General features: G+C 37.2%; 1 protein-coding gene across 1 annotated transcript in view; it reads right to left on the minus strand.

Moving 5' to 3' along the window:
* Positions 1-23,711, minus strand: part of GLRB (glycine receptor beta) — a 145,697-nt gene that overhangs the window by 62,331 nt on the left and 59,655 nt on the right. The window contains exons 3-4 of the mRNA XM_049905738.1: positions 10,192-10,298; positions 8,417-8,484 (exon numbers count right to left, since the gene is read on the minus strand). Coding sequence (XP_049761695.1) covers positions 8,417-8,484; positions 10,192-10,298 — 175 coding nt within the window. The remainder of the gene's footprint in view (positions 1-8,416; positions 8,485-10,191; positions 10,299-23,711) is intronic.

The raw sequence follows: 23,711 nt of genomic DNA on the forward strand, positions 1-23,711 counted from the left end.
CAGGAGACTAACAAACACATGAAGAGATGTTCACGATTATTAGCCATTGTTGTTATTGTTGCTGTTAGGTGCCATTCACTTGGTTTCTACTCATAGCGACCCCATGTACAATAGAACAAAACACTGCCCCATCCTCACAATCTGCTATATTTAAGCCCATTGTTGCAGCCACTGTGTCAATCCATCTCCTTGAGGGTCTTACTCTTTTTTGCTGACCCTCTACTTTACCAAGCATGATGTCCTTCTCCTGGGGCTGATCTCTCCTGATAATACTTCCAAAGTACATGAGACAATGTCTCACCATCCTTGATTTCAAGGAGCACTCTGGCTGTATTTCCTCCAGAACAGACTTGTTCGTTCTTCTGGCAGTCCACAGAATATTCAATATTATTCGCCAACGCCATAATTCAAAGGCATCAATTCATCTTTGGTCTTCCTAATTCCTTGTACAGCTTTCACACGCATTAAGAGGCAACTGAAAATATCATGGCTTGGGTGAGGTGCACCTTAGTCCTCCAAGTGACATCTTTGCTTTTTAGCACTTTAAAGAGGTCTTTTTTCTTTTTTGCAGCAAATTTACCCAATGCAATATGTTGTTTGATTTCCTGACTGCTGCTTCCATGGGTGTTGATTCTGTATCCAAGTAAAATAAAATCCTGGACAACCTCAACCCTTTCTCCATTTATCATGACATTGCTTATTGGTTCAGTTGTGAGGATTTTTGTTTTCTTTATGTTGAGGTGTAATCCATACTGAAGGCTGTGGTCTTTGATTTTCATCTGTAAGTACTTCAAGTCCTCTTCGCTTTCGCGAAACAAGATTGTATTATCTGCATATCACAGGTTGTGAATGAGTCTTCAACAATCCTGATGTCACATTCTTCTTCATATAGTCCAACTTTTTGGATTATTTGCTCACAACCCTGACACACACTTTTCTCAATTTTAAACCAGGTAGTATCCCCTTGCTTTATTCAAATAACTGCCTCTTGGTCTATGTACAGGTTCTGCATGAGCACGATTAAGCGTTCTGGAATTCCCATTCCTCAGAACGTTATCCATAATTTGTTACGATTCACACAGTCAAATGTCTTTGCATAGCCAATAAAACACAGGTAAACATCTTTCTGGTATTCTCTGTTTTCAGCAAAGATCCATCTCACATCAGCGATGATATTCCTGGTTTCATGTCCTCTTCTGAATCTGGCTTGGATTTCTGGCAGTTCCCTGTCGATGTACTGCTGCAGCTGCTTTTGAATGATCTTTGGCAAAATTTTACTTTCATGTGAATATTAATGATATTGTTTGATAATTTACACATCCTATTGAATCGCTATGAGTCGGAAACGACTTGATAGCACTATTTTTTTTTTTTTATTGAATCGCCTTTCTTTGGAATGGGCACAAATATGAATCTTTTCCAGTCGGTTGGCCAGGTAGCTGCCTTCCAAACTTCTTGGCATAGACAAGTGACCAGCTCCAGGGCTGCATTCGTTTGTTGGAACATCTTAATTGGTATCCTGTTAACTCCTGGAGCATTTGCTTTTCCGCCAATGCTTTCAGTGCAGCTTGGACTTCTTCCTTCAGTACCATTGGTTCTTGATCATATGCTACCTCCTGAAATGGTTGAACGTTGACCAATTCTTTTAGGTACAGCGACTCTGTGTATTCATTACATCTTCTTCTTATGCTTCCTGTGTGGTTCAATATTTGCCAGTAAAATCCTTCAAAATTGCAACACAAGACTTGAATTTTTTCTTCAGTTATTTTAGCTTGAGACATGCCAAGCAAGTTCTCCTCTTTTGGTTTTCTAACTCCAGATCTTTTCACATTTTATTATAATATTTTACTTTGTCTTCCCAAATTGCCCTTTGAAATCTTCTGTTCAGCTCTTTCACTCCATCAGTTCTTCCATTTGCTTTAGCTACTCTATGTTCAAGAGCAAGTTTCAGAGTCTTCTGACATCCATTTTGGTCTTTTCTTTCTTACCTGTCTTTTTAAATGACTTTTTACTTTCTTCATATATGAGGTACTTGATGTCATCCCAGAATTCGTCAAATCTATTCTTGAGATGGTCTCCAAATTCAGGTGGGATACACTCAAGGTCATATTTTTACACTCGTGGACTTGTTTTGACTTTCTTCACCTTCGACTTGAACTTTTGTGAGAGCGATTGATGGTATGCTCCACAGTTGGCCCCTGGCCTTGCTCTGACTGATGATATTGAGCTTTTCCATTGTCTCTTTCCACAGATGTAGTTGCTTTGATTCTTGTGTTTTCTATCTGATGAGATCCACCTGTACAGTCGTCCTTTATGTCGCTGAGAAAAGGTGTTTGCAATGAGTAAGTTGTTTGTCTTGCAAAATTCTATCACGCTATCTCTAGCGTCATTTCTACCATCAAGGCATATTTTCCAACCACCAGTATTTATCATTGCATTTTGATTGCATGTTTGATGAGTTTCTGACTGCAGAAGTTGGTAAATATCTTCAATTTCTTCATCTTTGGCCTTAGTAGTTGGTGCACAAATTTGAATAACAGTTGTATTAATTGGTCTTCCTTGCCAAAGTATGGATATTATATCAATGATGGCGTGGTACTTTAGGAGAGATCTTGAAACGGTCTATTTGACAATGAATATGACACCATTCCTCTTCAATTATGCTTGTCGGATTCACAATGGCCAGTACCAGTCCACTTCAGCTCACTATTGCCTAGAATATCAATCTTTATGCATGCCATTTAATTTTTGACAATTTCCATTTTTCCAGATTCATACTTTGTACTTTCCACATTCTGATTATTAATGGATGTTTGCAACTGTTTCTTCTTATTTTGATTCATGCCACATCAGCAAATGAAGGTTCCAAAATTTTTACTCCATCTACGTCATTAAGGTCAATTCTGCTTTGAGAAGGTAGCTCTTCACCATTCACATTTTGAGTGCCTTCCAACCTGAGGGGCTCATCTTCTGGCACTGTATCAGACAATTTTTCACTGCCATTCATAAGGTTTTTTTGTTTGTTTATTCATAAGGTTTTCACTGGCCTTTTTCTTCCTTCCTTCCTTCCTTCCTTCCTTCCTTCCTTCCTTCCTTCCTTCCTTCCTTCCTTCCTTCCTTCCTTCCTTCCTTCCTTCCTTCCTTCCTTCCTTCAGTGGACTGCGAAGTCCTTCTTCCTACTGTCTTATTCTGGAAGCTCCACTAAAACCTGTCCACCAAGGGTGACCATGCTGGTATTTGAAATACTGGTGGCAAAGTTTCTAGAATCACAGCAACACTCAAGCCACCACCGTACGAAAAACAGATAGACGTGTGGTGGCATTAGCCATGAGAGATGCAAATCAAAAACTACAATGAGATACCATCTCACCCTAGCAATAATGGCACTGACCAAAAAACCAGAAAACAACAAATGCTGGCAAGGTGTGGGGAGACTGGAATTCTTTACACTGCTGGTGGGAATGTAAAATGGTACATTATGGTGCTTGTTTAAAAAAACTAGAAAGAGGATTATTGTATGAACCAGCAGTTCCATTTCTAGGTATATATCCCAGAGAAATAAGAGCTGTAACATAAATAGACATATACACACCCATGTTCTTTGTAGCATTATTCATATGGCAAAAAGATGGAAACAACCTAAATGCCTATCAATGGATGAATGAATAAAATATGGTATATACACACAATGGAATACTATGCAAAAATAATAATGATGAATCCAAGATACATCTCACAACATGGATGAATCTGGAGGGAATTATGCTGAGTGAAATAAGTCAATCACAAAAGGACAATATTGTATGAGACCACTAATATAAAAAGTCAAGAATACGTTTATACACAGAAGGAAACATTCTTCGATGGTTAAAAGGGATGGACGGGGGTGGGAGGGAGAATCACAAATTAGATCATAGTGTTAATTCTCGTGAAGGGTAAGGCAGTACACAATATGGGAGAACTTAGCACAGCGTGACCAAGGCAAAGGAAGACACTGAGAGGTAATGAAGAATAAAGGGCCAAAACCAAACCAAACCCATTGCCATTGAGTTGATTCCAACTCATAGAGACCCTATAGGACAGAGTAGAACTGCCCCGTAGAGTTTCCAAGGAGCACTTGGTGGATTCAAACTGCCGACCATTTGGTTAGCAGCTGCAGCTCTTAACCACTACGCCACCAGGGTTTCTGAATAAAGGGCAGCTACGGTAAATGCCATAACACATACAATCCTGCAACAACAGTAACAACAATCAATAATTTGGGAGTGGATACATGGGCTAATAATATGCATGCTAAATAGGTAAGGGGGGTCACAAAGGAGGACACTTGTGTACATACATAGATATGGTTGTGTATATTTCCATGTTACATATTTGTAAGTGCTGCGTGTATACTCATATACATAAGAGAGCACATAGCAGGCACAGTTACAGAAACTACTTAGACATCGGGACTGAACTACTGAACTTGAAGGCTAAGGACCATAGTCTCCCGGGACATCTAGGTCAATTGGCAAAATACTGTTCATAAAGAAAATGTTCTACATCCTAGCCTGGTGAGTAACATCTGGGGACTTGAATGCTTGCGAGCAGCCATCTAAGAAAAAAATATTGGTCTCTTCCCGCCAAGAATAAAGAAGAATGAAGAAAACCAAAATCCAATGAAGCAATTAACCCAAAGGACTAATGGCCCACATGAACCACAGCCTCCTCTAACCTGAGACCAGAACTACATGGTGCCTTGCTACCACTACCGACCACTCTGACTGAGATCACAATAGAAAGTTCCAGGTAGAACGGGTAAAAAATATAGACAAGAAATCAAAAAAAAAAAAAAGACCAGACTTACTGGTCTGAAAGAGACTAGAGGAACCTCCAAGTCTACTGTCCCAAGGAAATCTTCTAACTTAAAACTGTAGACACTCCCAGAGGCCACATTCAACCAAATAACCTATAGGGCTATGAAATAAACAATAACACCCATGAAGAATGTGCTCCTTAGAACAATCAATTATACAAGACCAAAAGGGGAACATTTGCCCAAAACCAAAGATGAGAGGGTAGGGAGACCAGGGAAACTGGACTAATAGAAATGGGGAACCGAGGGGGCAAATGGGGAAAGTGCTGACATATTGTGAGAATTTCAACCAAGATCATGAAACAATTTGTATAAGAATCATTGACTGAAAAATTAATTTGCTATCTAAACTTTCATCTAAAACACAATAAAATGGTTAAAAAAAAAAACTATGCAGCAGTTCTATTCTGCATACATGGGGTCACAATGAGTTGGACTCAGCCCTATGGCAACTCACAACAACATAGCTACTTCAGAGCAGTTGTCTAGTGATCTGTGCTGCATATCTACGCCATTTAGGTAAGCTAAAACGTCATTGGAAGTGAACCTTGTGCTTGATACCAAAATCTTCTTTGAGATAAAGAAAATCCACATATAAAAACACCCACATACTGGCTAGGAGAAGAGCCCTGGTGGCACAGTTGTTAAGAGCTCGGCTGCTAACCAAAAGGTCAGCAGCTCATGTCCACCAGCTACTCGTTGGAAACTCTATGGGGCAGTTCTACTCTGTTCTATAGGGTTGCTTTGAGTCAGAATTGACTCGATAACAACAGGTTTGGATTTTGGTTTGGCTAGAAAAATTTAGTGACTAAATATATGCTTCTATACATTTTTTTTATACATATGTGTATATAACCAAAACCAAACCCATTGCCATTGAGTCGATTCCAACTCACATACATGTATATGTGTAAACCAAAAAAACCAAACCCATTGCTGTCGAGTCCATTCCAACTCACAGTGACCATATAGAACAGAGCAGAACTGCCCCATAGAGTTTCCAAGGAGCACCTGGTGGATTCGAACTGCCAACCTTTTAGTTAGCAGCCATAGCTCTTAACCACTACATCACCAGGATTTCCTGTATATGTATAAACACATAAAATAACATTCTCATCAAAATTAGACATAGAGATATTTGTCATAAATTAAATGCGCTATGCAGCTGCTATTATACCACAATATGTTTCTACTAGATTCATACTTCATACATTCCAGGTTCTGATTATTAATGGATGTTTGCAGCTGTTTCTTCTCACTTTGAGTCAAGCCACTCCAGCAAATGAAGGTCTTGAAAGCTTGACTCCATCCATGTCATTAAGGTCGACTCTACTTCAGGAGGCAGCTTTTCCCCATTCATATTTTGAGTACCTTCCAACCTGAGGGGCTCGACTTCTGGCGCTATATCAGATGATGTTCTGCTGTTATTCATAAGATTTTCACTGGCCAATTTTTTTAGAAGTCGACTGCCAGGTCCTTCTTCCTAGCCTGTCTTAATATGGAAGCTCTGCTGCTACCTATCCACCAAGGGTAACTGTGCTGATATTTGAAATACTGGTGGCAAAGCTTCCCGTATCACAGCAACACACACGCCACCACAGTATAACAAACACACACACATGGTGTTGCTACTAGAAATAAAGGAGCAAATATTTTAAGTCATTTTTCTTTGTTGTTATTAGGTGCCATTGAGTTGGTTCCAACTCATAGCGACTCTATGTACAACAGAGCAAAACACTGACCAGTCCTGCGCCATCCTCACAATCATTGTTATGCTTGAGGCCATTGTTGCAACCACTGTGTCAATCCATCTTGATGAGGGTCTTCCTCTTTTTCGATGACCCTCTACTTTACTAAGCATGATGTTCTTATTTTCAATTGCTTCATACGCATGTGAAAGCTGGGCAATGAATAAGGAAGACCTAAGAAGAATTGACGCCTTTGATTTATGGTGTTGACGAAGAATATTGAATATACCAGGGACGGCCAGAAGAACAAACAAATCTGTCTTGGATGAAGTTCAGCCAGTCCCTGGGGAAGGATTCTTTCTCTGAGATAATTCCTGAGAAATTATACTGTGCTATTTTTTTTTTTTTTTATAACAATTGTTAGAAACTCTGGTGGCATAGTGGTTAAGAGCTAAGGCTGCTAACCAAAGGGTTGGCAGTTTGAATCCACCAGGTGCTCCTTGGAAACCCTATGGGGCAGTTCTACTCTGTCCTATAGGGTTGCTATGAGTTGGAGTTGACTCGACGGCAGTGGGTTTGGTTTGTTTTTTTTTTTGGTATAACAATTATGACTAGGTTTGAAATCCAAATCCTATACTACTACTTAATAAAAATATAAGTATCTCAAAAGGAAAAAAAAAAACCCTGGGTCTTCTGTCTCACACCTGAAGTACCATTTCAGTATGTGGTTGGTCAAAAGGGCTCAAATCTAATATTCTAAAACCCTGAAATGCAGGTAGATTTCATTGAATGCCTTTTGGTCTTTTGAGAAGCTGAGAGAGGTAATTATATCACACATCACTCAGGGAGTCTACTGACACTTTATATATAAGGTGTCTATACTCAGTTTGATACTGATACTTGGAAACCTTGGTGGCGTAGTGGTTAAGAGCCACAGCTGCTAACTAAAAGGTCAGCAGTTCGAATCCACCAGGTACTCCTTGGAAACTCTATGCAGGGCAGTTCTACTCTTTTGCTCGAGTCGGACTGAACAGCAACTTTTTTTTTTTTTAATACCGATACTCCAGAGTACCTGGGTGGCCAAATAATTAAACACTTGACTGCTAACCAAAAGGTTTGCAGTTCAAACCCAGCCAGAGGTGCCTAGAAAGAGAGGCTTAGTGATGTACACAGCCTTGAAAACCCCACGGAGCCTAGCTGTGCTCTGAAACACACATCACCATCAGTCCAAATCAACTTACGGCAACTGGTAATACTGACACTTTTTTCCCCTGGACTCCAACTAGCCACTTTTCCAAACCTCTTTTTTCTGTTCCTTTCACAGTTTTTGCCTGCCTGCCACTCCTTCCCACTCTTCACTGGCCTTTCTCTTCCCTTCGCCCCTGTTGCACAATCTTTACAGACAGCTCCACTGCTCTATTTTATTAAAATCAATTTTCCTCTATGCTTTCTACAATTCTCTGCTCCACACATCACAAAATTACCACAACACAGAAAACAACTCTCCCCAGGAAACTGGAAGAAGAAAAAACTATGAATACTTAAATACTAGGAAAAAATATTGCCCAAGAATCTGCACTACATACATTTTTCCCAGGTAATATTGATTAGATGTTCAGGGGGAGTACATTAATTTTTCCAAATTTTTAAGATTTAATGCAGCATTAAGACTAAATTTGAATTGAAAAATTACATGCACACTAGAAATCATTACTTTAACTAAACCTTGCAATTTAGATATTTTATACTATGAAAGAATATGACTTTTCCTTAAACTTATTCTTATTTTTCAGTTTTAAAGTTATTTTCACTAACCTATTTATGGTTAAAATTTTGATAACTGAAAATATTAAACTAATAGTAATCTTACCATTGTTGTTTCTTGAATGGATCCAAAACTGTTAATAAAAATGTTGACTACAACATCAACTGGAATGCCTACAAATAAAAATTTAAGAATATATTTAGTAGCTGTAAAAAACATGGCAGAATCTGAACATTTCTGTGGTTTATGCGTTTAATCTGATATTTTTTCCAAAATCTACATGGGATATAAAATTGTAAATCTTCTCAGTATGCCATGTTTATAATCACTAGTGACTTACATTTCTAAATTGGGACCATAATACAAATTAAAAATAAGTTAAGTTGTATTTTATACTGTACTCAAAAATATTTATTCCTTAAATTGTAAATACTTTGGGAATAACATGATTACCTTTGAAAAATCTTTAAATTATGTTGATGCATTTACTTATTTCTACCTTTTTAAGAAAATGTAAGTTATTCTTAAAAAAAGTAAGTTTTAAAAATATGATTTTTTTTCTTTTGCATTTTTCTAATCACACTTCAAATTCTTTCTTGGTAAAGCTATGTTCAATAAATTTTGCTTAACATTACTCTAGGTAGGCCACTATATTTTAATTTCTAATTCATGAAAATTCAGAATTAATCAGACATGTAACAGGATCATTATGAAGGTTTTGCCTGACCTGTTTGAGGATAATCTGAAAGTTCATGGAGTGAGAACTAATGTATAATGTTGCAAATTTCTTTCTTGCTTTCTTTTTTTAATTAATTGTCGGCTGCTGGTTGGGGCAACAAAGGGAAAAATGTGAAGTTAGCCTTTTAGCCACAGAACTACTGACTGATGAAGAACAGGTGGTGAGTCAATAGACTGTAGACACGTGACAACCCAGACGATGGCTGCTGTTGAAAGTAACCGAATAGGTTCTGGTAATGAACAAAACCCCCTGCTTTTACAACATAGCTGTATAGCTTCAGTTGACTAGAAGCAGCTGCTGGCCTTTTTTTTTTTTTCCTGTGATGGAAAAAAAAAAATCAAGCCTTATAATGTTAATCTGACATACTTTAATACCTGTCTTTTAACCATGCAACAAGGATTACTGTTTTCCAGCGAGAGTTTTCATATAACCTTTCCTAATTGATCAAGAAGGGGGAAAAAAAAAACAAAAAAAAGGTCTGTGCAATTTGCTCACAACTTTTATTTTATTGCAAGTATGGCTTTGGTTCCTGAAAGTGTGATAAATGGTAATATTTGGTTGGAGCAGAAACAATCTGTGTTGTAGAAAACATGGTCACTTTTATTCACAAAGTTAACACGCTTTTAAAAACCAAACGACCATTTTTATTCCGCAGGGCAGTGAAGGGAAATTTTTATCAATGTAAAATGCGAACACAAAGTAGAAAAGAATCTAAGGACATATCACAATGGTTCTTTATCCCTAAATGAGTAAATGGTCGTTTGGCTGCAAATTATAACTTTTTTGTCTGCGAATGAAAGCCAGAGCTGTATTCTGAGCCTATATTTTAAACCACTGAAGAATTCTCAGTATTGAGAACACTCATTACAGAAAAAAGAAATTACAGAGGTACTCTATTAATTCACAGTAGATCCTTTCGTTTTTTAAACTAAGAACTCTGAGAATTAATATTTTATCACTGAATGTTTTTGGTATTAAATTACTCTGAACTGAAGAACGTTACAGCACGGTTACACATCGATCTGAAATACCACTTTCCATCTCTTTTTCTTTATAATATCACCAAGCAATGACTTTATACCGATCATACTAATTTTTAAACTTCAAAGAATGAAGATCTTTGTGGGAAAAAAAAACCAACCTTTGAAATTTGGCCTTATCCTAGGGTCGTAACTGACCAACAGCCGATTCAGGATATTGCTAGTGGAGTTGGCAGGTACTCGGGCAAGGTCCTCTGCTGACTGCTGGCTGTAAGAGAAAAGAAAACTCTGCTAAGTATTTAGAAAAGGAATGAGTAATTTTTGTTAGAAAAGGCTATGTGTTTTGAGACAAATCCACAACTTTAAGATGGCTTTTCCAAACAGGATTAAATGAAAAGTAGTGGACATTGTCAGGACCCCAAAAGATATTTGTCATAAAAAATAAAAGCAAACAAAAACATAGTATTTTAGCACCTAGTTTTACCAAATGCATGAAATACTGTTCTAAAAACTCCACGTTATTTTATTTTACCAAATGCATGAAATACTGTTCTAAAAACTCCACGTTATTTTATTTTAAATAAAAGTAAAGAGACATTTTACTTGTTCAGAAGCAGCCTGCAACTGGAAATCTAGACAGATGCAAAGCAGTACAGACAATGAGACAAAACGAGCAAAGAACATTATCTGAATAGTGTACAATGTTATCCTTGTGCCTAAGCAAAGGAGTGTGGGAATACTAAACGATAGGGCCAGAGAGACAGTCTAAGGATAATTAAAAAAAAAAACAAAAAACTAGTGCCATCGAGTGATAATTAGGCTGACATTTATAAACTGATTTTTTCCCAAGAAACATACAGCGTATGTTCTCCTCCTGGACGGGGCAGGGGGGTGGGGGGACAAGAAAAAAGAGGTAAAACAAGTTTCTGTTATCAGATGAATTAAGTAAGTAACATATAGAGCTATAAGATACAACTACCTTTTCCTTTTCAGTATATATTATTGTCACTTTTTATTTACAAGAGGAAAATTTACCATGTTTCATTCTATTTGACTTTAAATAATGAATCTTGACTAAGTTCGTAGCTGGTTAAGAGTACTTTTTTTTTTTTTTTTAAAAGCACTTACTTGAAAGCCAGTTGAATGTGTTGTGTTGCCTTTTGTTTGTTTGCTTTTGTTTGGTTTGTTTTACTATGCATAAAGTCTTACCATCAATAAGCATTTTCTCAATACATTAAAAAATCCATTACAATTACAAGGAAGAGTAAAATTATACTTAAGCGTCTACCATCTGTTTCGTATCAATGTGGTAAAACTGTCAATTTCTTGAATGATATTAATTGTATATACAGCAAACTCACATGCAACAGGCTTGGATTTGTATTGAAATCACAACTCTTATCTACCAGGAAGTCTTTTCTGAGTTAACTATCATATAATCCGCTGATAAAAGAGCCGTAGGCGAGACATGACAGATAGTAAGAAGTTCATGAAAAATTTACAAATACTATGAATTGATATTGAAAACCCTTTCAAATAGAAATCGGTCAAAGTCCAAAACATTAAAGGATAAAATTAAAATCAATTAGCTGAACCTTCCAAAGGTGCAGGAGATTACACAGATTTTTCAAATGGCTTCTCATAATGTTATCAGCTCTAATATCAGCTGCAGGGACTTGAGGACTGGTAATGAGATTTTCCGTTTCACTGCAGGAGAAACTGTAACCTCCTTAGAGCCAATAGAGATCCCTTTTCAAAATATGAAAACTCTAAAGAGAATGAGTGTTTACGTGGGAAGACTGAGTATTAGGATGCAAATTAGTGTTCAAACCTGCCTACGAGTTTTCTCATCTAAGTCAAGAAAACAGAATTGACTGATTACAAAATAAACTTCCTTGGATCGATTAAGGACTGCTATTATTGTGTCTCTTGATATAAAATTCTTTACAAGTACATTCTTCCTAAGCAATGAAATGACAACACTAATTTTTGTCATTTTGAAATTTCCAGCCTGATTTCTTTCTTCCAGCTTTGAGCTGTATGTGTCAATCAACACCATTTTCTAGCCCTCCCTGCAAAAAAAAAAAAAAGCAACTACCAAATTTTATCATGCCTCCATCCACTGGTTCAAAATCAGTCCCCCTTCCTGGAATATTCTTTCATTCCTCATTCCACTAATGTAAACCCAACCTGTCCTTTAACATTTGATTTAAGCTCACCTCCTATCAAAAACCTTGTCTCAAACACCTCACCTTACTCTCATGAACACAAACTAATAAATATACTGTTTGGCAATTATTGTATAGCTTTTCATATCTATGTGTATATTTCCAACTAAGCTGAATGCAGACAGCATGATTCTTGAGGGAATAATATCTTCTGTATTTTTGTAGTTCCCAACAACTGCTTGTACATTATTAGATTCACATTGTTTCAAGCAGGGCTTCCAATCAGTTCTAAGCTGTTCAGTCATGGCCGGCAGAAACAAGGGCAGCATATGCTTTGTACAGCAACCAAAGCTCTTGTACCTTGGCTTCTGACCGAGTAGAAAATAGGCAGTGGTGGCCTGCTCAAAGATGGCAGCCATCGCACTGCTTCCAATGTGTGTTTCTCTCCACAGTCCTGCAAATAATCCAATCTTTGCATCACACTCCTGAAAACTTCCTGATATGGGAGACTGGATTACTGGCAGGACCGTGGAGAGAAAGACACACTCAAAGCAGAGTGGTCAGCCGCCATCTTCTAGAGGGGTACCACTGCCTGTTTCCTACTGGGGTCAAAAGTCTACATGCAAGAGATCTGGTTGCAAACTGACCACCAATTTTATATGGAAAGAAAAGGGGACCCAGATAATTAAAGCTTCATTGAAGAAAAAGAACAAAGTAGGGGGCCTCACACTACCTGATCTCAGAACCTACTATACAGCCTCAATAGTAAAAACACCCTGGTACTGATACAACGACAGAGATATAGACCAGTGGAACACAATTGAGAATCCAGATGTAAATCCACTCACCTATGGTCAGTTGATCTTTGACAAAGGTCCAAAGTCCATTAAATGGGGAAAAAACAGCCTCTAACAACTGGTGCTAGAAAAACTGGATGTCCACTGGTAAATAAATGAAACAGGACCCATACCTCACACCATACATAAAAACTAACTCAAAATGGATCAAAAACCTAAATACAAAATCTAAAACTATAAAGCTCGCAGAAGAAGAAAATAGGGATCTTTCTAGGGGCCCCAATACTTGGCATAAATAGAATACCAAACATAACTAAAAATGCATAAACAGCAGATGAATTAGATAAATGGGATGTCCTAAAAATTAAACACGTATACTTATCAAAAGACTTCTCCAAAAGAGTAAAAAGAGAAACTACAGACTGGGAAGAAAAATTTGGCTACAACATCTGACAAGGGTCTAATCTCTAAAATTTATAGAAAACTTCAACACCTCAAGAACAAAAAGACAAACAATCCAATTTAAAAAATGGGCACAGGATACGAAGAGACACTTTAGCAAAACTTCACCAAAAAGGATATTAAGATGGCTAACACACTGAGGAAATGCTAACAATCATGAAAAACCAAATCTGTTGTTGTGGAGTTGATTCCAGCTCATAGCGACCCTGTAGGACAGAGTAGAACTGCCCCATAGGTTTTCCAAGGAGCAACTGCTGGATTCAAACTGCTAACCTTTTGGTTAGTAGCTGAGCTGTTAACCACTATGCCACCAGGGCTCCTCATTAGCCACTAAAAAACCAAAAGTAAACCCATTGCCATATAGTCAATTCTGACTCCTAGCGACCCTATAGGACAGAGTAGAACTGCCCCATAGGGTTTCCAAGGAGCGCCTGGCTCATCTGACCTGCTGACCTTTTGGTTAGCAGCCATAGCTCTTAACAATTATACCACCAGGGTTTCCCATTACCCATTAAAAAAATTAGAGAGATGCAAATAAAAACTAAAATGAGATATCATCTCACCCCAACAGTACTGCACTAACAAAATAAATAATAATAATAAATGCTGGAGAGATTGGAAATCTTATACACTGCTGGTGAGAATGTAAAATGGTACAACCACTATGGAAAATGTTACAGTGCATTCTTTAAAAAAAAAAAAAATAGAAAAACCATATGACCCAGAAATCCCACTGCTAGGTATATGTCCTGAAGAAATAAAAGCTATGACACAGACATATATTCATTGGAGCATTATTCACAACAGCAGAAAGATGGAAACAACCTAAGGGCCCGTCTATAAGTGAATGGATTAACAAACTGTAGTACATACACACAATGGAATACTACATAATGATAAAGACTAATGATGAAGCCATGAAACATCTCAGAACATGGATGAATTTGGAGGACATTACCCTGAGTGAAATAGGTCAATCATAAAAGAACAAGTATTGTATGAAACCACTATTATAAAGAAACAAGAAAAGGTTTATGCACAGGAAAAAAAAATTGATGGTTACCAGGGAATCGGGGTCGATATTACCAAATAGATAGCAGGCACATGTTAATGTTGGTGAAGGGAAAGGCAGTACACTATATGCGGAAAGTCAGCAAAACAGGACTAAGGCATAGGAGGACACTGAGAGGAATGCAAGAACAACGGCAATTACTATACCATAGACAATCCTGCCAGAATAGTATTAACGAACACTAATTGACGAATGGATACATAGGCAGATAGATAAACCAAGAGGTGAGGAAGGGGCTAAGAGAACACACCCACCTGCAGATATAGGTTTTGTGGAAGGTATTTCTACATAAATAACTATAGGTGCTGCTTATACATCAATACAGACAATAGAGCACACAAGGGCCACAATCAGGGCAACCCCTTAGACATAACCAAACACCTCATGGGATGAAGTTACCAGGCTCAAAGGCAAGGGACCATAGACTCGGGGGTCACCTACATCAATTGGCACAACATGGTTCATAATGCTCTGCATCCGACTTTGATGAGTGGCATCTGTGGTCTTAAAAGCTTACAAGCAGCCATCTAAGATACATCTATCAGTCTCTTAGCTTACAAGCAGCCATCTAAGATACATCTATCAGTCTCTTACCATCTGGAGCAAAGGAAAGTGAAAAAAAAAACAAAGACTGTAGGGAGCAAATAGTTCAAAGGGTTAATGGACCACATGCCTCATGACCCTGAGACCAGAAGAACTAGATGGTGCCTGTCTACCACTACTGACTGCTTTGACAGGGATCACACAGTATATCCTGAACAGACAGGGAGAAAAACTGTAAAACAAAAAAAAAATTCAATTCACAAATATTACCAGAGACTGGAGGAAACCCCAAAACTATGACCCTAAGACATTTCTGAATGGGAACGGAAGCCATTCCCAGAGACCATCTTTCAGCCAAACCATAAACAGGTCCATAAAATAAACAATAACACCTGAGAGGAATGTGCTCCTTAGAACAATCAATCATACCAGATCAAAAGGGTGACATTTGCCCAAAAGTTAAGATGAAAAGGCAGGAAGGAACAGAAAATCAGGACGAAAGGGAACGAAGAAGCTAGGACAGAAACGGGGGACGTGCTGACGCATCGTGGGGAATGAAACCAAGGCCACGGAACACTATTGAATGGGAAACTAACCTTCTCTGTAAACTTCCACCTAATACACAATAAAAATTAAAGGAAAAAAGTGACATTTGGTTGCTATGCAGCTCCTGTACTGCCCCTGTTTCCATCGGCCATGACTGAACCACTTCGAACCAGTCTGAAGCCCTGTCTTGCTTCTGTCAGCCATGACTGAACTGTTTAGAACGGGCTCAAAGCCCTGGTTTCAAACACTTTCCACGTGGCAGTGGACTCCAACTTCACGTTGCCTGTGCTGTGGTGGTAGCAGTTCCATGCACTGTTTCCAAATGATAAAGGATAAAGAGTATTTCTTCCTGAGGTACTCTTTTATGTGAGAGGACTTTCGTGCTGTTCTTTTCTTCAGAAGTTTCACAGTATTGACAATTTCTGAACAAATCAATCATCTGGTATGGAATGAATATTGAGGAGTCAACCAAAATGTCCAACACATTATTCATTTCATGCTCACAAACACCCTCGTGGTTACATAGGAGAGATACCAACAGCACAGAAAGTTGTTTTTCAGTATGTGTGATTGGGGGGCAGGAGGACCAGACTGGTAGAAAAATGAGTAGAAGGTACGCAAATGGAGTCACAGAGTATACTGCATTTGAGGAAACTAGGAGACAATAAGGTTAAGAGATTTTTCTTAGATGGTATAACCAAGAATGAAACCTGGTTATTATAATTCCACCAAAAGCTGTCCATAATAGAAGTAAAACATTATCTATCTTCTTATGACCATTCATACATATATTACTATAAGGTATATATACTGCATCTTAGGTTCTTTAAGCCTTGCAAATTATATCTAAAAACCATTTATCCTGGAAAATATGAATTGGCCTTTTCTACAATTTATCAGGCACTTTTCCCTCTAGCCATCTCCACATTCCTTTATTTCTCTCTACAGTAAAAAAAAAAAAAAAAAATCATATTTGTTAATAACAACAGTGTGGGTTGACAAAAAACACATGAAATGCACACCAGGAAGAATGCGAAGATATCAAATATCCCCTGGCCTCTTTTCTTCTATTCTCATTTGTGTCAATATGTGTTTTCATGTCTGTGCTGCAGGTAACCTAATAAGAACATTTAATTAATAGTTCACTTTTCTCTACATTAGGAATTCAAAGACATTTTAAAATTTAAAGACATCCCATATAGTTTATGCTCATGTGCTTGAATTCAGGGATTTTTCCCACCTAAAAAAATGGAAATTATATTTTTAGCTTATCCAATAAGCATTAAATTTAGTCATCTCTACACATTAAAATATATTTAAGAGCTCTGCTGGATATAGCCACTTTCTTCCAAGGAACCAAGGAACTAAAACAATTAGCACATAGCATGGTTTCTTCTGTCTGTATTTTAAAAATATGCAATCTTATAATTTGGAAAGAGAGCATCACTCATACAAAACAAGCAGAATAAGAAGGGTTAAATGATGTTAATTAGGTCAGGCACTTAATGCCAGTATCGATATTAGAATCTTCATATTTTTATCTCATTCCAATGTTTTATCCATTTGTCTATGCTATTTTGTTTTACTTCAAGAAATCTATCAATGATTCCAATACATAAGTATATTATTTTTTGTTTCTTGGAAATTTGATATTAATTTAAGAAAGTAACTCACTCCACTTACGCAAAGTGATCAAATGACTAAAGAAAATAATGTTTTATATCAAATGTCTTTTTACAACCAGCCTTCTATTGTTCACTTGCCTAAACTTGAACCGATGTCATTACTAATATGGGAAGATATGCAAGGAATGTACCAGGCTATACAGCTGTATGATGTAATGTTTTCCAGCACTAAAGGAAAACTCCAGAAATTTCTTTCTAAAGAGGGAAGCTCAGTTTTCCATTAACTGTAGAACATAGTCTTATTTTTACATGACCCTTTAGAGGCCACACTGTCAGCACAAAGATAGCAAGTTCCATTTTAAAACAGGTGTGTTTGAGCATATTGTCTTAATCTTCTCTCTCAAATCAGGAATCCGAGTCCAAAGTTTTTTTTTTTTTTTTTTCTTTGCTTAGTTGCTCCATGTTGAAAATACAACAACAATGCTCAAAGGTTTGCTCAGACCTGAATGCAGTTTGGCACACGCCAACATGAGTAATGCATGGGGCCTGCACCACTTTCAGCTGCATGTGGACTAAGCAAGTACAAAGGTCTTTGACTCTGAAATGCTTTGATTACAAAATTCTCCTTCCTAGACATAACCAAGATACAAGAAAACATAAAGGATCAGTGTAGGATGATGGGATATTCCTTTCTTTCTGAATACTACACTAAAAAAAAAAAAAAAAAAACACTATATAAGTGGAATTTTATCAAAGGAAATAATGTAGTTATAAATAGTAGCAACAAATATACTTTATTTGTTGTTGTTATGTGCGATCCAGTCACGTCCCACTCATAGCGGACCCTATGTAAACAGAATGAAATGAAACAATGCCTGGTCCTGTGCCATCCTCACATGTTGGAGTCCATTGTTGTAGCCACTGTGCCAATCCATCTCTTTGAGGGTCTTCCTCTTTTTTGCCAACCATCTACTCTATGATGTCCTTCTCCAGGGACTGATCCCCGCTGATAACGTGTTCAAAGTACATGAGATGCATTCTCACCATCCTCGTTTTCAAGGAGCATTCTGGCTATACTTTTTTTTTTTAGTTTTAGGTGCAAGTTTACAGTGCAAAGTAGTTTCTCATTCAAAAAATTTATACACGAATTGTTTTGTGACGTTGGTTGCAACCCCCACAATGTGTCAGCACTCTTCCCCTTTCCCTTTCCACACCAGATTCTCCAAGTCCATCCCTCCAGTTTTCCTGTCCCTTCCTGACTTCTCTTCTTTGCTCTTGATTAAGTATTGCCCATTTGGTCTCCAATACTTGATTGAACTAAGAAACGTGTTCCTCACATGTATTATTGTTTGTTTTATAGGACTGTCTAATCTTTGGCTAAAAGGTGAACTTTGGGGGTGGCTTCAGTTCTGCGTTAGCAGGACGTCTGGGTGCCATGGTTTCAGGGGTTCCTCTAGTCTCTGTCACGCCAGTAAGTCTGGTATTTTGTTGTTGTTGTTTTGTATTATTAATTTGAATTTTGTTCTACATTTTTCTCCCACTCTGTCTGGGACCCTCTACTGTGATCCTTAAAAGAGCAGTCAGTGGTGGTAGCCAGGAACGATCTAGTTCTTCTGGGCTCAGGACGGTGGAGGCTGTGGTTCACGTATTTACTTAGTCGTTTGGACTAATAATTTCATCGTTTCTTTGGTTTTCTTCATTCTCCTTTGCTCCTAACATGATGGGAACAATAGATGTATTTTAGGTGTCTACTCACAAGCTTTTAAGACTCAAGACACTACTTACCAAAGTAGGATGCAGAACATTTTATTAACTATGTTAAGCCAACTGACCCAGATGTCCCCCAAGACCATGATCCCACGCCCTCGGCCTCAGTAACTCGGTCTCTCAAGGTGTTTGAATGTGTCTAGGAAGCTTCTATGGTTAGCCTTGGTAGAGTTGTACTGACATCCCCTTTAGTGTATGTTGTTTTTCCCTTCACCAAAACTAACACTTTTCTCCTATTCAGTTAGTGATTTCCACTCCCAGTGCTCCCCTCCATCTTAACCATCAAACATCATTTTCTTCCCATGTGTTAACTTTTTCTTGTTTTATAACAGTGGTCTAATACAATGCTTGTCCTTTTGTGATTCACTTATTTCACTCAGCATAATGCCCTCCAGATTCATCCATATTTTGAGATGTTTCACCAATTCATCATTGTTCTTTGTCATTGTGTCGTATTCCACTGTGTGTATGTACCATAGTTTATCAACTCATCTGTTGATGAGCACTTTGTTTTCATCTTTTTCTTATTGTGAATAGTACTACAATGAACATGGGTGGGCATTTGTCTATTTGTGTGACGGCTTTTATGTCTCTAGGATAGGATCCTAGAAGTGGGATTACTGGATTATATCATATTTCTATTTCTAGTTTCATAAGGTGGTGCCATATTGTTTTCCATAGTGGTTGTACCATTTTACATTCCCACTAGCAGTGCATAATGAGTCCCAATCTCTCACAACCTAACATTTTTTTATTTTCTGATTTTTTGATTCAAGGCATTAATGTCAGGGTGAGATGGTATATCATTGTAGTTTTGATTTGCAATTCTATAATGGCTAGTGATCATGAGCATTTCCTCACATGACTGTTAGCCATCTGAATGTCTTCTTTGGTGAAGTGTCTGTTCATATCATTCCCCATTTTTTAATTGGATTGTTTGACTTTTTGTTATTGAGGTGTTGAAGTATTCTATAGATTTTATAAATTAGACCTTTGTTGAATATGTCATAGCCAAAAATTTTTTTCCGCTCTGTAGGTTCTCTTTCAATACTTTTGATGAAGACCTTTGATGATTATTAAGTGTTTAATTTTTAAGAGCACCCAGGTATCTAGTTTATCTTCTGGTATTTGTTCATTGTTAGTTATGGTTTGCATTCTACTTATGCCTTGTGTTACTGCCCCCAGCATTGTCCCTATGTTTTCTTCCATTATCTTTACTGTTTTAGGTTTTATATTTAGATTTTTGATCAATTTTGAGTTAGTTTTTGTGCATGGTGTGAGATATGGGTCCTGTTTCATTTTTTACAGATGGACATCCAGTTTTGCTAGCACCAATTTGTTAAACCGACTGTCTTTTTCCCACTTAATAGGCTTCAGTCCTCTGTCAAAGATCAGCTAACCATAGCCAAATGGATTTGCATCTGGGTTTGTGGATCGGTCTATGTGCCTGTCACTGTACCAGTATCAGGGTGTTTTGACTACCGTGGTTTCAGTGGTTAAGCGTTCCACTGGTAACTAAAACGCTGGCAGTTTGAATCCACCAGCCACTTTTTGGAAACCTATGGGGCAGTTCTACTGTGTCCTATAGGGTGGCTATGAGTTGGAATCGGCTCATTTGCAATGAGCTTTCTTTTTTTTTGAAGATCAAGCAGACCTCCTACTTTGTTCTTTTTGTTCAATAATGTTTTGCTTATCCCAGGCTCTTTCTTTTCCATATAAAGTTGGTGATTAGTTTTTCCCTCTTGTTAAAGAACGCTGTTGTTCTTTGGATCGGGATTGTGTTATAGCTGCAGATCGCTTTGGGTAGAATTGATTTTTTCACAATGTTGAGTCTTCCTATCCATGAGTATGGTATGTTTTAACATTTATGTACGTCCCTTTTGGTTTCTTGCAATAGTGTTTTGTACTTTTCTTTGTATAGTTTTTTCACATTACACCTCTGGCTAGATTTATTCCTAAGTTTTTTTATTGGTTATGATAAATAGTATTATTTTCTTGATTTCCGTTTTGATGTTCTCTTTGTTGGTGTATATGAATCAAACCAATTTTTCAATTGGTTTGACTTGATTTTGTCAATCTAGTTGATTGACTTGATTTTGTATCCTGCTACTCTGCTGAATCTTTCTATTAGTTCCAGTAGTTTCCCTGTGAAGTCTTTGGGGTTCTTTATGTATAGGACCATATCAACTGCAAATAGGGATAGTTTAACTTCTTTTCCAACTTGGATGCCCTTTATTTATTTATTTATTTATTTGCGTTACTGCTCTACGTAGGACTTCCAGCACAATGTTAAATATGAGTGGTGATAAAGGACAATCTTGTTCCCATTCTCAGAGGGGATGCTTTCAGGCTCTCTCCACTGACAATGATGTTGGCTGTTGGTTTTGTATAGTGTCCTTCATTCAGTTGAGGAATTTCCTTTCTATCCCTATTCTATTGAGGGTTTTTTTTTCTTTTTTTTAAATCAGGAATGGGTGTTGGCCTTTAACAAACGCCTTTTCTGTGTCAATTGAGATAATCATGTGATTATTTTCTTTCCTTATGTGGTAGATTTGTTGATTGACTTACTAATGTTGAAATATCCTTGCATAGCTGGTATGAAATTTGCTTGGTTATGGTGTACTGTTTTTTTGTTTTTTTTATGGTGCTGATTTCTATTTGGCTAGAGTTTTGTTGAGAGTTTTTGCATCTATATTCATGAGACGTATTAGTCTGTAATTTTCTTTTTTTCTGCTATCTTTGCCTAGCTTAGGTATCAGGGTTATGTTGGCTTCAGAGAATGAATTCAGGGGTATTTCTTCCTTTTCCATGCTCTGAAATAGTTTGAGTAGTACTGGTGAAAGCTCTTCTTTGAATGTTTGGTAGAATTCACCAGTGAAGTCTTCTGGTCCAGGGCTTTTTCTCTCGGAAGTTTTTAAATTACCTCTTCAATCTCTTCTGTTATTATGGGTCTGTTCAGATTTTCTATCTCAGTTTATGTTAGTTTAGGTAGGTAGTGTGTTTCTAGAAATCTTTCCATTTTCTCTAGTTTCTTAAATATGTTGGAGTACAATTTTTCATAGCATTCTGTTATGATCCTTTTTATTTCAGTTGGGTCTGTTGTAATGTCCCTCATCTCATCTCTTATTTGGGTTATTTGCTTCCTCTCCTGTTTTTCTTTGGTCAGTTTGGCCAGTGGTTTGTTGGTTTTGTTTATCATTTCGAAGAATCAACTGCTGGTCTTGTTGATTCTTTCTATTGTTTTTCTGTTCTCTATTTATTTCAGCTCTGCTCTTAACTATTTCCTTTCTTCTGGTGCCTGTGGGCTTCTTTGGCTGCTCTCTTTCAATCTGACTGAGTTATTGGGCTAACTTTTTTATTTTGGTCCATTCTTCTTTTTGGATCTGTGCGTTTATTGCTATAAATTGACTTTTGAGCATTGCCTTTGATGGACCCGAAGGGCTTGGTATGATGTGTATTCATTCTTATTTGTTTCTAGGAATTTTTTGATTACCTCTCTGATTTCTTCTATTACGTAGTTGTTTTTAAGGAAGGTGTTATTAAGTTTCCACACGTTTGATTTTTTTTTTCCTTGCTCTTCTGTTACTGATTTCTACTATTATGGCATTGTGAACAGACAGAATGCTTTGTATTATTTCAATGTTTTGGATTTTATTGAGGTTTGTTTTGTGGCCTAAAATGTGGTCTTTTCTGGAGAATATTCCATGTGCACTGGAAAAGAATCTATACTTTGCTGCTGTTGTATGGAGTGTTCTATATATGTCTATGAGATAACCTTGGCTTATTTTGACCTTTAGATCTTCTGTATCTTTCTAGATGTTCTGTCCTTTACAGAGAGTGGTGTGTTGAAGTCTCCTACTATTATTGTGGAACTGTCTTTTTCTCGTTTCAGTGCTGTAGAGTTTATTCTACATATTTTGTAGCCCCGTCATTGGGTGCATAGATATTATTAAGGTTATGTCTTCCTGGCAGATTGTCCCTTTAATCACTATATAATGCCCTTCCATGTCTTTCACGGTTGATTTTGTCTTAAAGTCTATTTTATCTGAGATTAGTATGGCTACTTCTTCCCTTTTTTTGGTTACTGTTTGCTTGATATAGTTTTTTACATCCTTTGATTTTTAATACATTTATGTCTTTGTGTCTAAGGTGTGTCTCTTGTAGATAACATATTGATGAATAGTGCTTTTTTTATCGATTCTTCCAGTCTCTTTTTCTTTACAGGTGTATTTAAGCCATTTACATTCCATGTGATTATCAGTAGGTATGAGTTTCTTGCTGTCATATTGTTGTGCTTTTTTAAATTTTTTATTTATTCTTTTTTTTTTTTTGGTGCTGACATTTTCTTTGTTCCTCTTACTTTCCTGTGCTGAGTTCCTTTTCTTTGTGGATTTTCCTCTATTTTCTTTTGTTATTTTGGCTAGCAGCCAAGCTCTGAACCACTGTGCCATGGGCTCCTTTGTCATTACATATTTTGTGTTTACTGACACTTAATGTTTTTCTTCCTTTTTATTCTGATGAGTAGGTTTGTTAACTTTCTTTGTGGTTACCTTGAAACTTACCCTTATCTTCCTAAACTTGGACCAGTCTTTTATTATTTGATATTACCTTGACTTTCTCTCCATTTGAAAGGTCTACACCTAAACCATTTATTTCCCTTCTATTGTTCTGACATTATCGTCATTTACAGATTGATATCTC

This window comes from Elephas maximus, chromosome 13 (assembly GCF_024166365.1).
Source record: "Elephas maximus indicus isolate mEleMax1 chromosome 13, mEleMax1 primary haplotype, whole genome shotgun sequence".
In the NCBI taxonomy this organism is placed as follows: domain Eukaryota; kingdom Metazoa; phylum Chordata; class Mammalia; order Proboscidea; family Elephantidae; genus Elephas; species Elephas maximus.